Here is a 14,200-nt window from a genome sequence, read left to right as displayed (position 1 = left end):
AAAGACATGGCGGTGGGGAAGGGGTTTGTCTCAGGGACAACAGGTTTGGGGTCAGGCTGTGGGGCTGCCAGAGCCCGTGGTCGCTGTGGAATAATCCTGATGACAGAGATGTTTCCATCCTGCTTTGGTACAGGCAGTTTCTAGTCAAAATGGCTCTCTAATAGGTGCCATGATGCACCCCAGTGCCCATTTCTTCACCCCAAGATCTCCCAGCTGCTCTTTCCCCCAGGCCCTGCCTGGGCCAGGCTGGTCCCACAGCGCAGAGGCCATGACAGAGCTGCCAATCAGGGTAAGTCGTGGGCTGTGACCCCGCAGAAGTGAACCCTAAGGTGGTCAAGGTGCCCTTTAAACTCCAGATGGCCCCAGAGGTGATGATGGCCCACAGATCTCCTCCTGCAATGGTCAGGAGGCACATGGGTCCCCGAAGCCCGTCTTCATCAATGACTCTCCTGTTCTTGCTCAGCAACAACCTAGAAGGACTCTTTTGGAGCAGTAACAGTCATGCAGGCACTACCCCGGCAGCCAAACATTTTCAAGCCCATTCTCAAAGCTGAAAAGACAGTAACTTTGCTTGGGCAGTCTGTCCCTCTCCCCTCCTCTCAGTTGTTCTCAGTCACAACAAAAGCCCAACTTCCCTGGAATATTTGGGTATGGAAACGGGGGACAGTTGAGACACTTGTGCTGTGAGCCCTGGCTCTGGGCTGAGAGGATGGAGAGCACAGCAGCTTGTGCAATGCTCAGGAAATGCAAGTAAAAGTAAAAATGACATTCAGTGGTTGAGCTGGGGCTGTTTGGGAGTCCCAGTGTGATGGCTGGTGACTTCCAAGCTAGACCCCAGGGGAGCCACTGCTGGTATTTCTGTCCTGACCTGTGCCCTGGCAGCAGGGAGGAACTGATGCAGAGGGATGTTCATGTGGGGCCTCAGACAGATTCCCCTGTGCTTGTATCTCTCTGCTGATGCCCAGAGAGGAGCGTGTCTGTGATTCATCAAACATTGCAGCAGGAGGGCAAAGCGGGGAGGCACAAAACTCTGCTCAGGACAGCCTGTGACTGAACAACACTGGTGCCCACGCTCCCCAGGGGACGAAGCTCAGCATGGCTTTGCCAGCTGTCCTTGGCACGTCAGAGGCACAGCTGTGACAAACCTCCAGACAGAGGATGCTGCCACTCACACCTCAGCTCAGGAGAGTGCCCGGCCCTTGGACTGGGTGGGACGGTGGTCAGGATGCTCCAGTTCGGGGACCTGAGTTCCAGGCAAGGAGGTGTATGAGGGGAGCAGTCTGTGCACCATCGAGAATGACAAAGAGGAGAGAGACAGGGTCTTTGCAGAGGCCTCACAAAACAGAGATCCTGATTGCTGATTAGAAGGAGGGAGAGCTGGAGATCACCCCAAAAAAGCACTGAATAGAGATTCCTGCCCAGGGAGAGGCGGGAACTTGTGGTGCAAGAAGAAGGCTCCTTCTGACCCACAGATCTGCAGCTACAGGGCATGGGCAGTGCTGTGGCAAGAGCTGGAGGCGCAAGGAGGGCCAGGGCAGGATGGAAGAAGGCAGATGGGCTCCGCAAATGTCAAAGGGAGAAAATCATTGCGAAGCCCAGGGATGAACCAGGGGCCTTTAGATCTTCAGTCTGATGCTCTCCCAGCTGAGCTACTTCAGCTCTGCCCCGAACATCCAGCTGCAGACTGCAGTGGAGAAGTCTGGTGTAAGGAAAAGGGATGCAAGTGCCAGGTGGCCAATGAGAGAAATGATGGCGTTGGGGAGGTGAGGAGCAAGGTTGTCCACACAGTGTCAGACCTCAAGGGACAGCTTCTCCAACCAGTCCAGACCTCCTTAGGAGAGACCCTGGATCGATATCAGATAATGCTGCAATCACCTCTTCTCCACACTGAAAAAAAATAAACTATACCCTTTGACAAAAAAAAAATAGTAATTTTTATTAGAAGGTTTTTGAAATCACTCTCCGAAACTACAATAGGCAACCCCTCCAATTAACTGTACAATACTAGAAGACAATTACAATAAAAGACATGGTTTCCTAGAGCTTTCTTCAATGTAATGAACCCCATGGTGCATTTGGTGCTGAGTCCTTGAACCTCAGGTGCTGAGAAAAGATTGCAGAAACCTTTCCAGAAGTCAAAGTCAGAAGAAATAAGTACTAAGTACCTTGAAGTATTAATGAGTTCCACCGAGGACAAGTACCAGCAAAGCCTCCCCAGGGACTCGTTAGAGCAGAGAATTGGAGGCCATGATGGCAGATAAACAAAGGGTCATGTGCAGGCAGCTGAGGTGCTGAGAAAAGCCTGGTTTTGTTGGATGAAGCAGAGAGACCAAGGCCTGACCCCCAGCCCCTGGGAAGGCAGATCCTGTCCCTCACCCATTGCTCAGGGCTCTTCCTGGGGCAGGGGGATGTGGGCTGTGTGATGCTGAGTGAAGGACAATGGTGTGACAGTTCCCAGCCTTCCTGGGGGTGTGCAAGGAGGCCATGAGGTGCCCCAGTGCCTGAGGACAACATGATGATTGCCATAGCCAAGGGGACAAAGACTTGGGTTCTCTTGGTTACATCCAGCCTTGCCAGTGCCCTTTGCCATCTCCACCACAGGTTGTCCTACACTGTCCCACAGCTGCTTCTGTTTCCCTGCAGGCTGCAGACACCCATCTCGCTTCCTCCCCTTGCTCTCACCCTGGTATTTCCATACATTGACCGATGTGTCTCCACTCCCATGCTCTGTTCCTTGGAACACAAGGTCGTTGACTGAACTCATGCTCCTTCTGAATGATTTATTCTACCACAGCACTACCCTTTGAGTGACATTTCTTCCTTCTCATGTCCAGTTTCCACATTCCAAGCTGCGCTGTGTGGCAGTGTTTCTCTCCTCTGCTGTAGAAAGGAGGACCCTGAAAAGTACTGACCTGTCAATCTGTTACCTTTGCCTGGGAAGATCATGGAACAGATCCTCCCAGAAGCTGTGCTAAGGCACAAGGAGGACAGGGAGGTGATTTGAGACAGCCAGAATGGCTTCACCAAGGGCAAGTCCTGCCTGACTAACCTAGTGGACTTCTACGATGGAGTAACTACATCAGCGGACAAAGGAAGGGCTATGGATGTCATCTACCTGGACTTTGACATGGTCCCTCACAACATCCTTCTCTCTGAATTGGAGAGATATGGATTTGATGGCTGGACTGTTCCGTGGGTGAGGTACTGTCTCAATGTTCACACCCAAAAAGCAGTGATCAATGGCACGATGGACACTGGTGACAAGTGACGTCCCTCAGAGGTCCATATCGGGATCAGTACTGTTTAATATCTTCATCAATGACATAGTGGGATCAAGTGCACCCTCAGCAAGTTTGCGGATAACACCAAACTGAATGGTGTTGCTGATACGCCTCTGGGACAGAAGGCCACCCAGAGGGACCTGGATAAGCTCGAGAAGTGGGCCCATTTGAATCTCCTGAGGTTCAACAAGGCCATACGCAAGGTCCTGCACCTGGGTTGGGGCAACCCCCTCGCTATCATTACAGGCTGGGGGATGAAGGGATGGAGAGCAGCCCTGACGAGAAGGACTTGGGGATCCTGGTGGGTGAAAGACTGGACAGGAGCTGGGAATGTGCGCTTGCAGCCCAGATGGCCAAACATATCTTGGGCTGCATCCAAAGGAGCATGACGAGCAAGTTAAGGGAGGGGATTCTGCCCCACTCCGGTGAGGCCCCACTTGGAGTCCTGCATCCAGCTCTGGGGTCCTCAGTACAGGACAGACATGGAGATACCAACACTCTCCATACTCCAATCTCCTTCCAGGCAGTTGTAGAGAGCGAGAAGGCCTCCCCTCCGCTTTCTTTTCTTCAGACTAAACAGTCCCAGTTCCCTCAGCTGCTCCTCATCAGACTTTTGCTCCAGCCCCTTCACCAGCTCCATTGCCCTTCTCTGAACTTGCTCCAGCACCTCAAGGTGTTTCCTATAGTGAGGGACCCAAATCTGACCTCAGGATTCAAGGTGGGGGCCTCACAAGTGCCAACTACAAGTGGATGATAACTACCCTGGTCCTGCTGGCTGCGCTACTCTTGGTGCATGCCAGGATGCTGGTGGCATTTTGTCCACCTGGGCACACACTGGCTCATGTTCAGCTGCTGTGAATCAACACCCCCAGATCCCTCTCTGCCAGGCAGCTTTCCAGCCACGCTTCCCTTCGGCCTGTAGCGCTGCCTGGGGTTCTTGAGACCCAAGTGCAGGATCTGGCACTTGGGCTTGTTAAACCTCAAACAACTACACTCAGCCCATCATTTTATCTGGTCCAGATCCTGCTGTAGAGCCTTCCTACCCTCCAGCAGGTCAACACTCCCTCCCAATTTGGTGTCATCTCCAAACTTACTGAGGGTGCACTTGATCCCCTCATCTAGATCATTGATAAAGAGATTATACAGAACTGGCCCCAATACTGAGCCCTGGGGAACACCACTCATGACCGGCCACCAACTGGATTGGCTCCGTTCACCACAACTCTTTGGCCCGGTCCTCCAGCCAGTTCTTTATCCATCGCAGATACACCCATCCAGGCCATGAGCTGCAGCTTCTCCAGGAGAATGCTGTGGGATTCGGTGTCAAGGGCTCTACTGAAGTCTAAGTACACAACATCCACAGCCTGTGTGGTGGATTCACTCCCCCACGACAGACTTTCCCTCATCTGCTAAGCCGGTCACCTTGACATAGAAGGAGATCAGGTTGGTCAAGTGGGACTTGCCTTTCATAAATCATGCTGATTGGGCCCGATTGCTCGTCTCACATGTGTGACCTCCCGGTCCCTTTCCCAGCCATGTTCCTGCTGTTGGCCTATCCCCTGCAGAGGCACAAGTGACCTCACAGTCCCCTCCACAGCCATTGGTTTCCTACTGCACTATGAGTTCCTGAGACACAGCTGAGCACATGGCATCGTACCCAGCCATCACCCTCCTTGTGGTGCAGTGTGTGAGCAGATAAAACTAAGCAGGTTTCATCAAATTTATCTAATAGATTTCAGATCAAGGGTTTGAGTGGAGAAACGTTCCCCAGAGGAGCTGCTGTATTTACACTGGTGTATTTTATATCTCTGCTTCTGCCTTTTTTTTTTGTTGTTTTTTTTTTCTTCTTCCTCTGTCAATTCTCTCTTGAAAGAGCTCTCCAAGGAAAAGATTCATGGAATCCTACAAAAACACATCTTGCAAGAGACCCCTGAACAACATCTCTGTTCCACTGACCTTTATGGCACCCCAAGGAATAGCTGATAGCATTTGTGCTCACTTGGGTTCATTTCACCACATGCACACAATGGACATGCACGTGATGTATATGGTTACAACTCATCTGTACAATGAAAACATGGACTTTTGACCTAGTGTTTCATAGAATCCTAGAATGTCCGGAGTTGGAAGAGACCCATAAGGATCATCGCATCCAACTCCTGTCCCTGCACAGGACAACTCCTTTTAGTCTTTTCTTCAGCTCTGATGGTGAGAAATAGTTATTTTATCACCATGCATGCTTGTTGAGGAAGGGTCCCGGGCTGAGCCTGGGTCTCCCATCCTAGGGATGCATATTTTAGTATTATAATGAGCGTATAAGGAGAAAAGTTCTGCTAAAGGACACTTTATGTAACAGTCTTGAGATAGATGTTAAAACAAGACTCAACTACTTGTGCGGGCTCCAGAGTGTCTGCACTGCAAGGACAGTATTCTTTGCACGTTCTGATCAGGTGTTTTAAAAGTCACTTTAATCTTTTTTAGAGGAGCAGAGTGACCAAAACTGAGAGGATTTACATATTTTAGGTTAGCAATTGCAGGCAGGATTCATTCTTCTAACTGATAAGGACTACATATTCTGTCTTCAAACACTTCTCCAAGGTAAAAATTCATTGAATCATATAATACCTCAGGTTTGATGAAGGCCCTGAACATCATCTTGTCTCACTCTCCTGCTCAGGGCAGGGTCCACCAGGTGAGGTTGTTCTAGGCCTCTGCCCAGCTTTCCATCATCCACAAAGGAGCTGAAAATGTGCTCCGTGACACGATGCAGGGGGAGAATAAACCCATTCACCAGTGTTGCCCCAAGTACTCATCACTGAGGGATGCCACTAGAAACTGGCTAAACAGAGGACTTTGTACCACTGATGATATTTGGGCTTGGTCATCCAGCCAACTTCCCACCCATCAAAACATCCACATCTTCATCCCAGACCTCACCAATCTGCTCTAAGGCCACCACAGGAGACCATGCCCGGGGTCTTGCAAAACTCCATGTACACAACATGCCTTTCTTTCCCCTGGCCATTTGGGTTCAGCAATCCCTTCCTTGTCCTTCGACTGCCTGGAAATGGCTGCAGGAGGATGTGGCCCATCCCCTTCCCAGGGACAGACGTAGGCTGACCAGCCGGTAACTCTCCCAGTTCTCCTTCCTGCCATTCTTGAAGATGGGTTTGACGTCTGCCTTTCTAAGAGACCTCTGAACCTCTCTGATTACTCTGGCACTTTTGACACCACAATCCTGAATTTCCCACAGGGAAAGAGGGGCAGGTGTAGGACTGTGTAGAACAGCATGTGATGGAGATGGCAAAGGTGATGTAGCAAATAGGGACACTCGCGATGAGCCTGCCCAAGGGAGCTGAGATGAATCTCACTGGGCCACTGGGAGTCCCTGGAGTCACACACAGAAATAGCAGGGTTCTGTCAGGCACCCACATCTGAGCTGGCCTCGTGGACTCTTAAAACACATTGAGATATTCAGGGTCAGACACTTTCCCTTTTACAGGCAGATACAGGAGTCCTGTTCCTATTCCCAAAGGATGGGAGGCACCTCAGCCCCATGGTGTGTGATCATGTTCTGCATTCTTCTTTGACATCCCTCATCATTAGGAATGGGCATTGGCTCAAGGAAGCACATCCCAGTGCTGCATTCTGGTGGTTACCTATGGGATATTAGTCCCAACATGATGTGACCTCAATAAACTGTCTGTCTCACAGACCTCCGTGGAAACCCAAGGAATAGCTGATGGTGTTTGTGCTGACTCGGGTTCATGTCACCTCACATACATGATGTGTATGCTTACATGTCATCTGTAAAATGCAAACATGAACCTCTGACCTACTCATTCAGAGTAATTCCATAGAGGGACAAAGAACTCTGAGCTGGGGTGAGAGGCCAGTGCAGGAAATGGTGGTTGTGAGGGGCCAGTCCATGGTGATTGACCTGAGGCTCCTTCCGAAGGGGTGTCCAGTGCACACGGGCACAGCCCAGACCCTGCTCTGCTGGTCCTGCAGGTCTCTGGCAGGAGGCCTGGCTGTGAGAGGACACTGCTGTGTGCCCAGCCCTGCACACACACACTGTGCAGCTGCACAATGGTGTTTCATCTGTGGGCCACTTTTGTAGGCATATGCTTGAGATAGATTTTGCAAGAAGATATAAACCATCATGCACTGCCCTGAGGAGATGACCGTTCTTTCTGGAAAGGCTGTTCTGAGGCCAGCTCTGTCACAGCAGTGCCCATTGCCTGTCCCTGCCTGCGCTCACAGGACTGACACACAGCAGGACGGTGACCAAGCTGCCAGAGCACTCAGGCCTTGCACCAACACAAGGGATGAGAAGGAGTGTGGGAGTGGAACGAGAACATCTCCGGAAGACCAAGTTCTGCTGCTTCCTGGCAGTGCTGCCATGCAAGAGCTCTTTTCCCTTCCAACCATGCACACAGGAACTCTCCCTGCAGCTCCAAAAAGGCCCTGGAGTTAGGATGTCAGCAGAAAACAATTTGCTGAAGGGCCCTTTATTTTGCTTAAACACACAGAGCATGATTCCTCATTGATATAGACACTCAATGAGAAAAGAAAAGCAGCAGTGAATTAAAAATGGAATTACAATATTATCATAAGAAAAAAACACAACTAGAGAAAAAAAGTACTGCAGACAGGATGAACCTGCAACGAGGTAGACTATAACTCTTATGTAGAAGAAGATAGAGACAGTTTATACCTTCAGAAGAAATCCACTCATCAATTTCCACAGGGCATCCTTGAGCTCCTGGTTCCTCATGCTGTAGATGAGGGGGTTCACTGCTGGAGGCACCACTGAGTACAGAACGGCCATCACCAGGTCCATGGATGGGGAAGACATGGAGGGGGGCTTCAGGTAGGCAAACATGGCAGTGCTGACAAACAGGGAGACCACGGCCAGGTGAGGGAGGCACATGGAAAAGGCTTTGTGCCGTCCCTGCTCAGAAGGAATCCTCAGCACAGCCCTGAAGATCTGCACATAGGACAGCACAATGAAAACAAAACACCCAAATTCTACTAATACACTAATGACAAAAAGCCTGACTTCTCTGAGGTAGGAGTGTGAGCAGGAGAGCTTGAGGATCTGGGGGATTTCACAGAAGAACTGACCCACAGCATTGCCCTTGCACAGTGGCAGTGAAAATGTGTTGGCCGTGTGCAGCAGAGCATAGAGAAACCCAGTGGCCCAGGCAGCTGCTGCCATGTGGACACAAGCTCTGCTGCCCAGGAGGGTCCCGTAGTGCAGGGGTTTGCAGATGGCAACGTAGCGGTCATAGGACATGATGGTGAGCAGAGAATACTCTGCTGAAATGAAAAAGAGAAACATAAAGACTTGTGCAGCACATCCCAAAAAGGAGATGGCCCTGGTGTCCCACAGGGAGTTGGCCATGGATTTGGGGAGAGTGGTGGAGATGTAGCCCAGGTCGAGGAGGGCGAGGTTGAGCAGGAAGAAGTACATGGGGGTGTGGAGGTGCTGGTCACAGGCTATGGTGGTGATGACGAGGCCGTTGCCCAGGAGGGCAGCCAGGTAGATGCCCAGGAAGAGCCAGAAGTGCAAGAGCTGCAGCTCCCGTGTGTCTGCGAATGGCAGGAGGAGGAACTGGGTGATGGAGCTGCTGTTGGACATTTGTTGCTGATGAGCATGGGGCACTGTCACAGGCACAAAAGACAGTGACAAGTTAGGGGAGACTTCTCTGAGCAAAATCAAAGCCATTGCTTATGCACCCTCCCCCTGCTCCACACCCCCTTGTCCTTTTCCAGACGTTTCTTCAGCTCCGTGGCTGAGCCCTGGGTGGTGCTGGCTGGAGGTGCCGTGAGGAGCAGGACCTGTGCCCGCTGGCTGCCCAGGAGTCAGCCCTGCTCTGCAGCAGGGGGGTCATGGGAACGGGGGCAGGGGCCAGACCTGGGGTTCAGCTGTGTCAGATGGAACCGTTCCTGGTACAGAAGGGCCTGTCAGCATCTGCTCTCCCAGTGATAAGGAACCAGGATTACACAAGGCAGTTTGAGATTTTGGGGTTTTTACAGCTTCCTGCAATTGCCCTGGAGAATGTTCTTCTATCTCAGAAACCCTCAGCATTTCTGCTCCATGTCTGTGGGTCAGTGCAGATTAAGGGGACCTGCTCTGTCCCTCTGTCTTGCTCCAGCTGCCGTAGGCTGGCACCTTCCTGAGATGGAGGCTGATCACACTGCCATGTTACCCTGAAAAGCCACCAGGCCCTGCTGAGAGCAGAGGGACCCACCTATGACCATGACAAGTCTCATCCTTTCCTAAGGTCTCAGCACCCCACGTTTAGCCCAGGACACACATGGCTCATTTCACAAACCCAATGGGATTTTCGCTGTTGTAGCATCTCTGTGTCTCTCCATGGGGCTTAAGATAACACTAAGGTGTTATAGCACAGGTTTGCATCCTGGTGGGGAGCTCACAGCTTGGATGGAAACCTCAAGGAGATAGCAAATGTCCTAATAATGGCATTTGATTAAGGGAGACTCAGCTCATTCCCCAGACCCACAGACTGCATTGCCCACACCCCACAGGTCAGAGGAAAGCTGGGACAGGTGTTCCCATGGACACAGCTGCAGGAAAGGACCCACAAGATCAGGCTGTGACTCTGCAGCTGAAACTCCCATCCCCAGAGAGCCTGACAGCAAGAACCAGATCACACCAACAGTGACCCAGAGCAGTGGAGCAAGAAGGAAACTGCGGTGAGGGTGGGTGTGAGAGAGGCCAGGGCAGAGGCAGCCGGGCACTCAGACAGCGTCACCCTTCCCCAGCTGTGCAGCCACCTCCCACACACCAGCATTGCCGGGCAGCTGCTCTCAGCCCCTGTGCTCTGCAGAGGGAACTGGAGCTCTGGCTGCACAGGAGCTGCTTCATGCCTTGGAGCCCCCGGCCCTGAGGGCAGAGGCTTTGCTGGGTGGGAGAGGAGGCGAGGGGGCTGCTCACAGGAGGGATCTGCACTGCAGGGGATCATAGAGAGTTTTCTCTGTTCTCCCTCCCATAACAATTCTGGGATTAGTTTCCTCTCATTTCTGATCTTTTCCCTGCTGCTTGGAGATTCTCCCCCGGGGAGGTGTTTCCCTGTCCATGTCTTTTCCCTTTCAGTGCTCACGGACCCCATTCCACCCTCTGTGCCCTCACCCTGGCCTTACAGAAACCTGCCTGTTTGCAGGGCACTGCCTGGGGGCATCATCCTGTTTGCAGGTTGGGAAACAGGACAGGTCAGATTAAAGCTGATGGGTCCAGCAAAGGTGATGCAGGTGCTGTCCAGAGGCAGAGGGGTGGTGAAGGGATGTTATGAGCTTTCTGGCAGACATACTGATCACTCAAAGTTGCAGTTCAGGAGTCTCAGTGACTTTTATAAGCATGAGGGCTCACTTACATTTTATCCTTTCCTGCACCCCCCCACCCCTTGGGATAGGAAACTGAAAAGACAGGGTCAGGAACGCTCCTTATCTTTCTGGTAGTCCTCGCATTGATCTTGTCCTTAGGGCATGCCCTTGGAAAAACGCTGGGGGTGATCTGGAGCTGTGAGTAGCCCTGACCCACAGAGGACTCTCCACAGCAGAAGCACCTTTCCTGCCCTGATACTGGTTGCTCCTTCCCCCCACAGCTTCTCCCCACAGCACCATGGGGATCTCTCCGGGCAGGCTGAGTTCTGACCCTGGCAGGTGGCGGAGTCGCTGCCCTGGCACAGCCCTGGGGTGCAGGGACCCTGCTCTGCAGGACAGCCCTGGGCACCCCTGGGTGCTCCCCCCTGCACTCACCCTCAGCAGAAGGTGCCGTCATGCCCCATCCCTCTGACAGTGCAGCAGGGAAGCACTGCTCTGGAGCATGTTCTTCTCTACAACTGATACACTGTGAGAAAGACCTGACAGATCCTGTAAACTGTGAGATGTACCACCTTTAGGAGATCCCTCCAGGAAATGCAGCTGCGTTGTCCTCCAGACAAAGACTTACCATGTCAGGACTGTGAAGATTTGTCTCTCATCAAATCCTCAGCAACCTACCCCTCCACATTGCCTTTAATCTTTCTCTGCCTGGCTGCTCTCCCGTCAGCATCCCCAGGCAGAGCCCTCAGCCCTGCTGCGCTTTGCAGAGGAGCTGCTCCTGGGCAGAGCTGTTTCTCTGCAGCGCTGCCGCTTGCCATGAGCTCCCTCTGTCCCAGGAGCCCAGCCCAGCTCAGCAGCACAGGAGCAGCCCATGATGTTCCTTTCTCTGTCCACTATGGGCTCCCCTGTGGTATTGCTGGGGCTCCAGGGGAACGTCCCATGAAACAGTGTGAAGTAATCAGTGCTGTTTCTTCTCTCACCTCTACAGAGACAATTCCTACCTGCAGTAGTATTTTTCATATTAGAATTTGGGCATGAGAATCATCTTCTCTTGTCCCATCATTAGACAGGACACCAGGAAGGTTACAGCAAAGATCTAAACTCTCCAAGCTAGAGAGAAGAATATCTCCAGTTGCATGAGTTTCGGTATTTTATTCTGTGTTTGTAGTCCTTGGGTTAGAAAGACATTCAGCAATCTTCTGGCCATGTCATGTCTCTGCTCTGAAGCAAAGCCTTTGCACACATGGAGTCTTGCACACTTGGTACCAGGTTTCCTTGTGGCAGGTCAGAGGTTTCCTGGTGCCACAGCTGGGGTGGTTCAGCCCAGATGTGAGGCAATGTCCTCAGCCAGGGACCTGACTGGGGGAGCTGGAGCTGTCAGTGTTGCAGACAGAGCTGTGACACGGATGGAATAAACTGCCAAGGCAGGGTGGCAGAAGTTAGTTCATCTGGTCTTGAAGGACAGCAGCCTCCAAGCACAGCAACAGTCCAGATCAAAACTCAGTCTAGACCTGTAACGCAATCCGAGGGCACCATAATCATCTGTTCCTACTTCAGGAACAGTTAAAGGAGAAACAAAGACACCGTGTGGCCACTGATGAATTTAATAAGAGAAAGAGTTGAGAATCTCTGTGTCCTCTTCTCCTCCCTCTTCATCAGCAAGGTCTCCCAGGCTTCTGTGACTGGAGGCAGGAATCTGGAGAACAACCAACCGTGAATGGGAATCAAGTCAGGGCTTGCTAGAACTAACACAATCCTGACCAGTCTATGGGACAGGAGGGGCAGCATCCCAGGAGCTGAGACAGCAGGACAATGTCACAGGGAGGCCACTCTCCACCATCTCTGAAAGCTCATGGACATGGGGGGACTCCCTGACCACTGGCAGCTCTCACGCAGTGTGTGCACTTCTCAAAAATGGCCAGTGGGAGAGCAGGGGAGCTAATGACTGTGCCCCAGAGCATGTGTGAGTCCTCGTTGAGCATCCTGGTTCATCTCCTGACCCATGTGGTGCTTCAGGTTGTGAAAAGAATCAAAACCAACTTCTTGTCTGGGCTAGTTCCATTCTACATGCTGCCAAACAGGGCAGATGAAGGGAGCTCAGAACTCCAGACTCTGCTGCACAGTTGGGACTTCAGAGACTGGAAATGCAGGTAACAGTGTTGTGTCAGTGCACACCACATAAAGATTCTGGCTTCCTTTGTGCCTTTGTACTGACATGGGATCTGTTCCTTGGCCTTCTTTGTCTCAAAACCAAACTATTCTCCTATGTCACCACCAGCTCACACCAGAAAAAAAAAAAAAAAAGGAGAAAAGTTACGAAAGAAGCATCTGAGAGAAAAAGCATTGTTCTAATAACTTCTTTCAAGACACAACTACTGAGGTGTAGTAGACATTTCGAAAAGCAAGAGTGACTGTTAGGAATGAAATTAAAGAGCTTTAGTTTATCATCATCACCAGTGAGAATAAGGAGTTCCCTCTTACTGTTATTAGTGGTAGTATGACTGTTCAAAAACATCCTTCAAAGCATCTTGATTTTTCCTGGGCTCCAAAGCTCAGCCTGCTCAGATTTTGAAAGGATTGCTTCAAACCTCTGTGACCCAAATCTCTACAACCGTCTTTCCTCAACAGTCTTTTACCCCAGGAAGGGAAAAACTTCCAATGCAGGCACAAAACAAGTGCCCAACCTGCCTGGAGAGCCAGGACAGTTGTGCCACACAACAGCAGCCTCTAAGGGAACCTGGAAGTGATGGGAATTGAAATGGATTCAACCCAAATCATAGAATCATAGAATCATAGTGAGGCACAGTAATGACCTTACAACCTGTAAGACTGTAAAGCAGGTATGTTTATTTCAGTGCTGGATACACGGGGGAATAATTTCCACCAAAGACTGTGCAAATTTCCAGTAGCTGTGAGCTTAGTTAAATGCTGTAAAGTGTTACATATTCATGAACGTTCTAGGAATGCCTATACATATTCATAACCTGTCCCCGAGAAGGTGGTTCTTATTACAATGAGTTCTGGGAAATCATTTCCATAGTCTCCACGTTTGGCCCCTCCTGGTTGCGCCTGCGCAGTGATCGTCAACCGGGGTTGTCTTCTCTGTACACGTTCACCTCTGGCCTGGTGTGATGAGCTGGCTGGTACTCAGACTACTTAGTTGGTTAGAACTGGCGTATCTCCTGTCCTGTGCCCAAGTTTCGGTTATCTAATTCACCCAAGGATGCGCCCAAGATTTTGTCTCCCTGCAAGGCCTGTAAAGTCATCAATAAACCTTTGTTTCTCTTACACAAGGCTAAGCAAAGCTAGGCAATTGTAATGTGAGTTAAGGGTTCTAAGTGTTGTGGGTTAAGGGTTTGCTCTCTAAGCGTTAGCTCCTTAAGCGTTAGTTCTCGAAGTATTAATTGGTTAAGTGTTAATTTGTTAATTCCCTGTATCAATAGCATCATAAAATCATTTAGGCTGGAAAAGACCCTTAAGAACATGGAGTCCAACCATAAACCAAACACTGCCAAGTCCAACACTAAACCATATCCCTTAGCACCACATCTCCACATCTTGTAAATACC

At 50.9% G+C, this 14,200-nt stretch overlaps 1 protein-coding gene across 1 annotated transcript; it reads right to left on the bottom strand.

Annotated features, from left to right (window-relative positions):
* Positions 1-7,992: 7,992 nt before the first annotated feature.
* Positions 7,993-8,925, bottom strand: LOC135999676 (olfactory receptor 14A16-like). Its single transcript, XM_065653237.1, has one exon. The coding sequence runs from the start codon at positions 8,923-8,925 to the stop codon at positions 7,993-7,995; it is 933 nt and encodes a 310-aa protein (XP_065509309.1).
* Positions 8,926-14,200: the final 5,275 nt, after the last annotated feature.

The sequence above is a fragment of the Caloenas nicobarica genome, chromosome 29 (genome assembly GCF_036013445.1).
Source record: "Caloenas nicobarica isolate bCalNic1 chromosome 29, bCalNic1.hap1, whole genome shotgun sequence".
Classification (NCBI taxonomy): domain Eukaryota; kingdom Metazoa; phylum Chordata; class Aves; order Columbiformes; family Columbidae; genus Caloenas; species Caloenas nicobarica.
The sequence above is the reverse complement of the archived record's forward strand: the minus strand, read 5'-3'. Positions and strand labels throughout refer to the sequence as shown.

Excerpts from the sequence above, each read along its gene's own strand:
- LOC135999676 (XM_065653237.1), bottom strand. The coding sequence starts at position 8,925 with ATGTCCAACAGCAGCTCCATCACCCAGTTCCTCCTCCTGCCATTCGCA.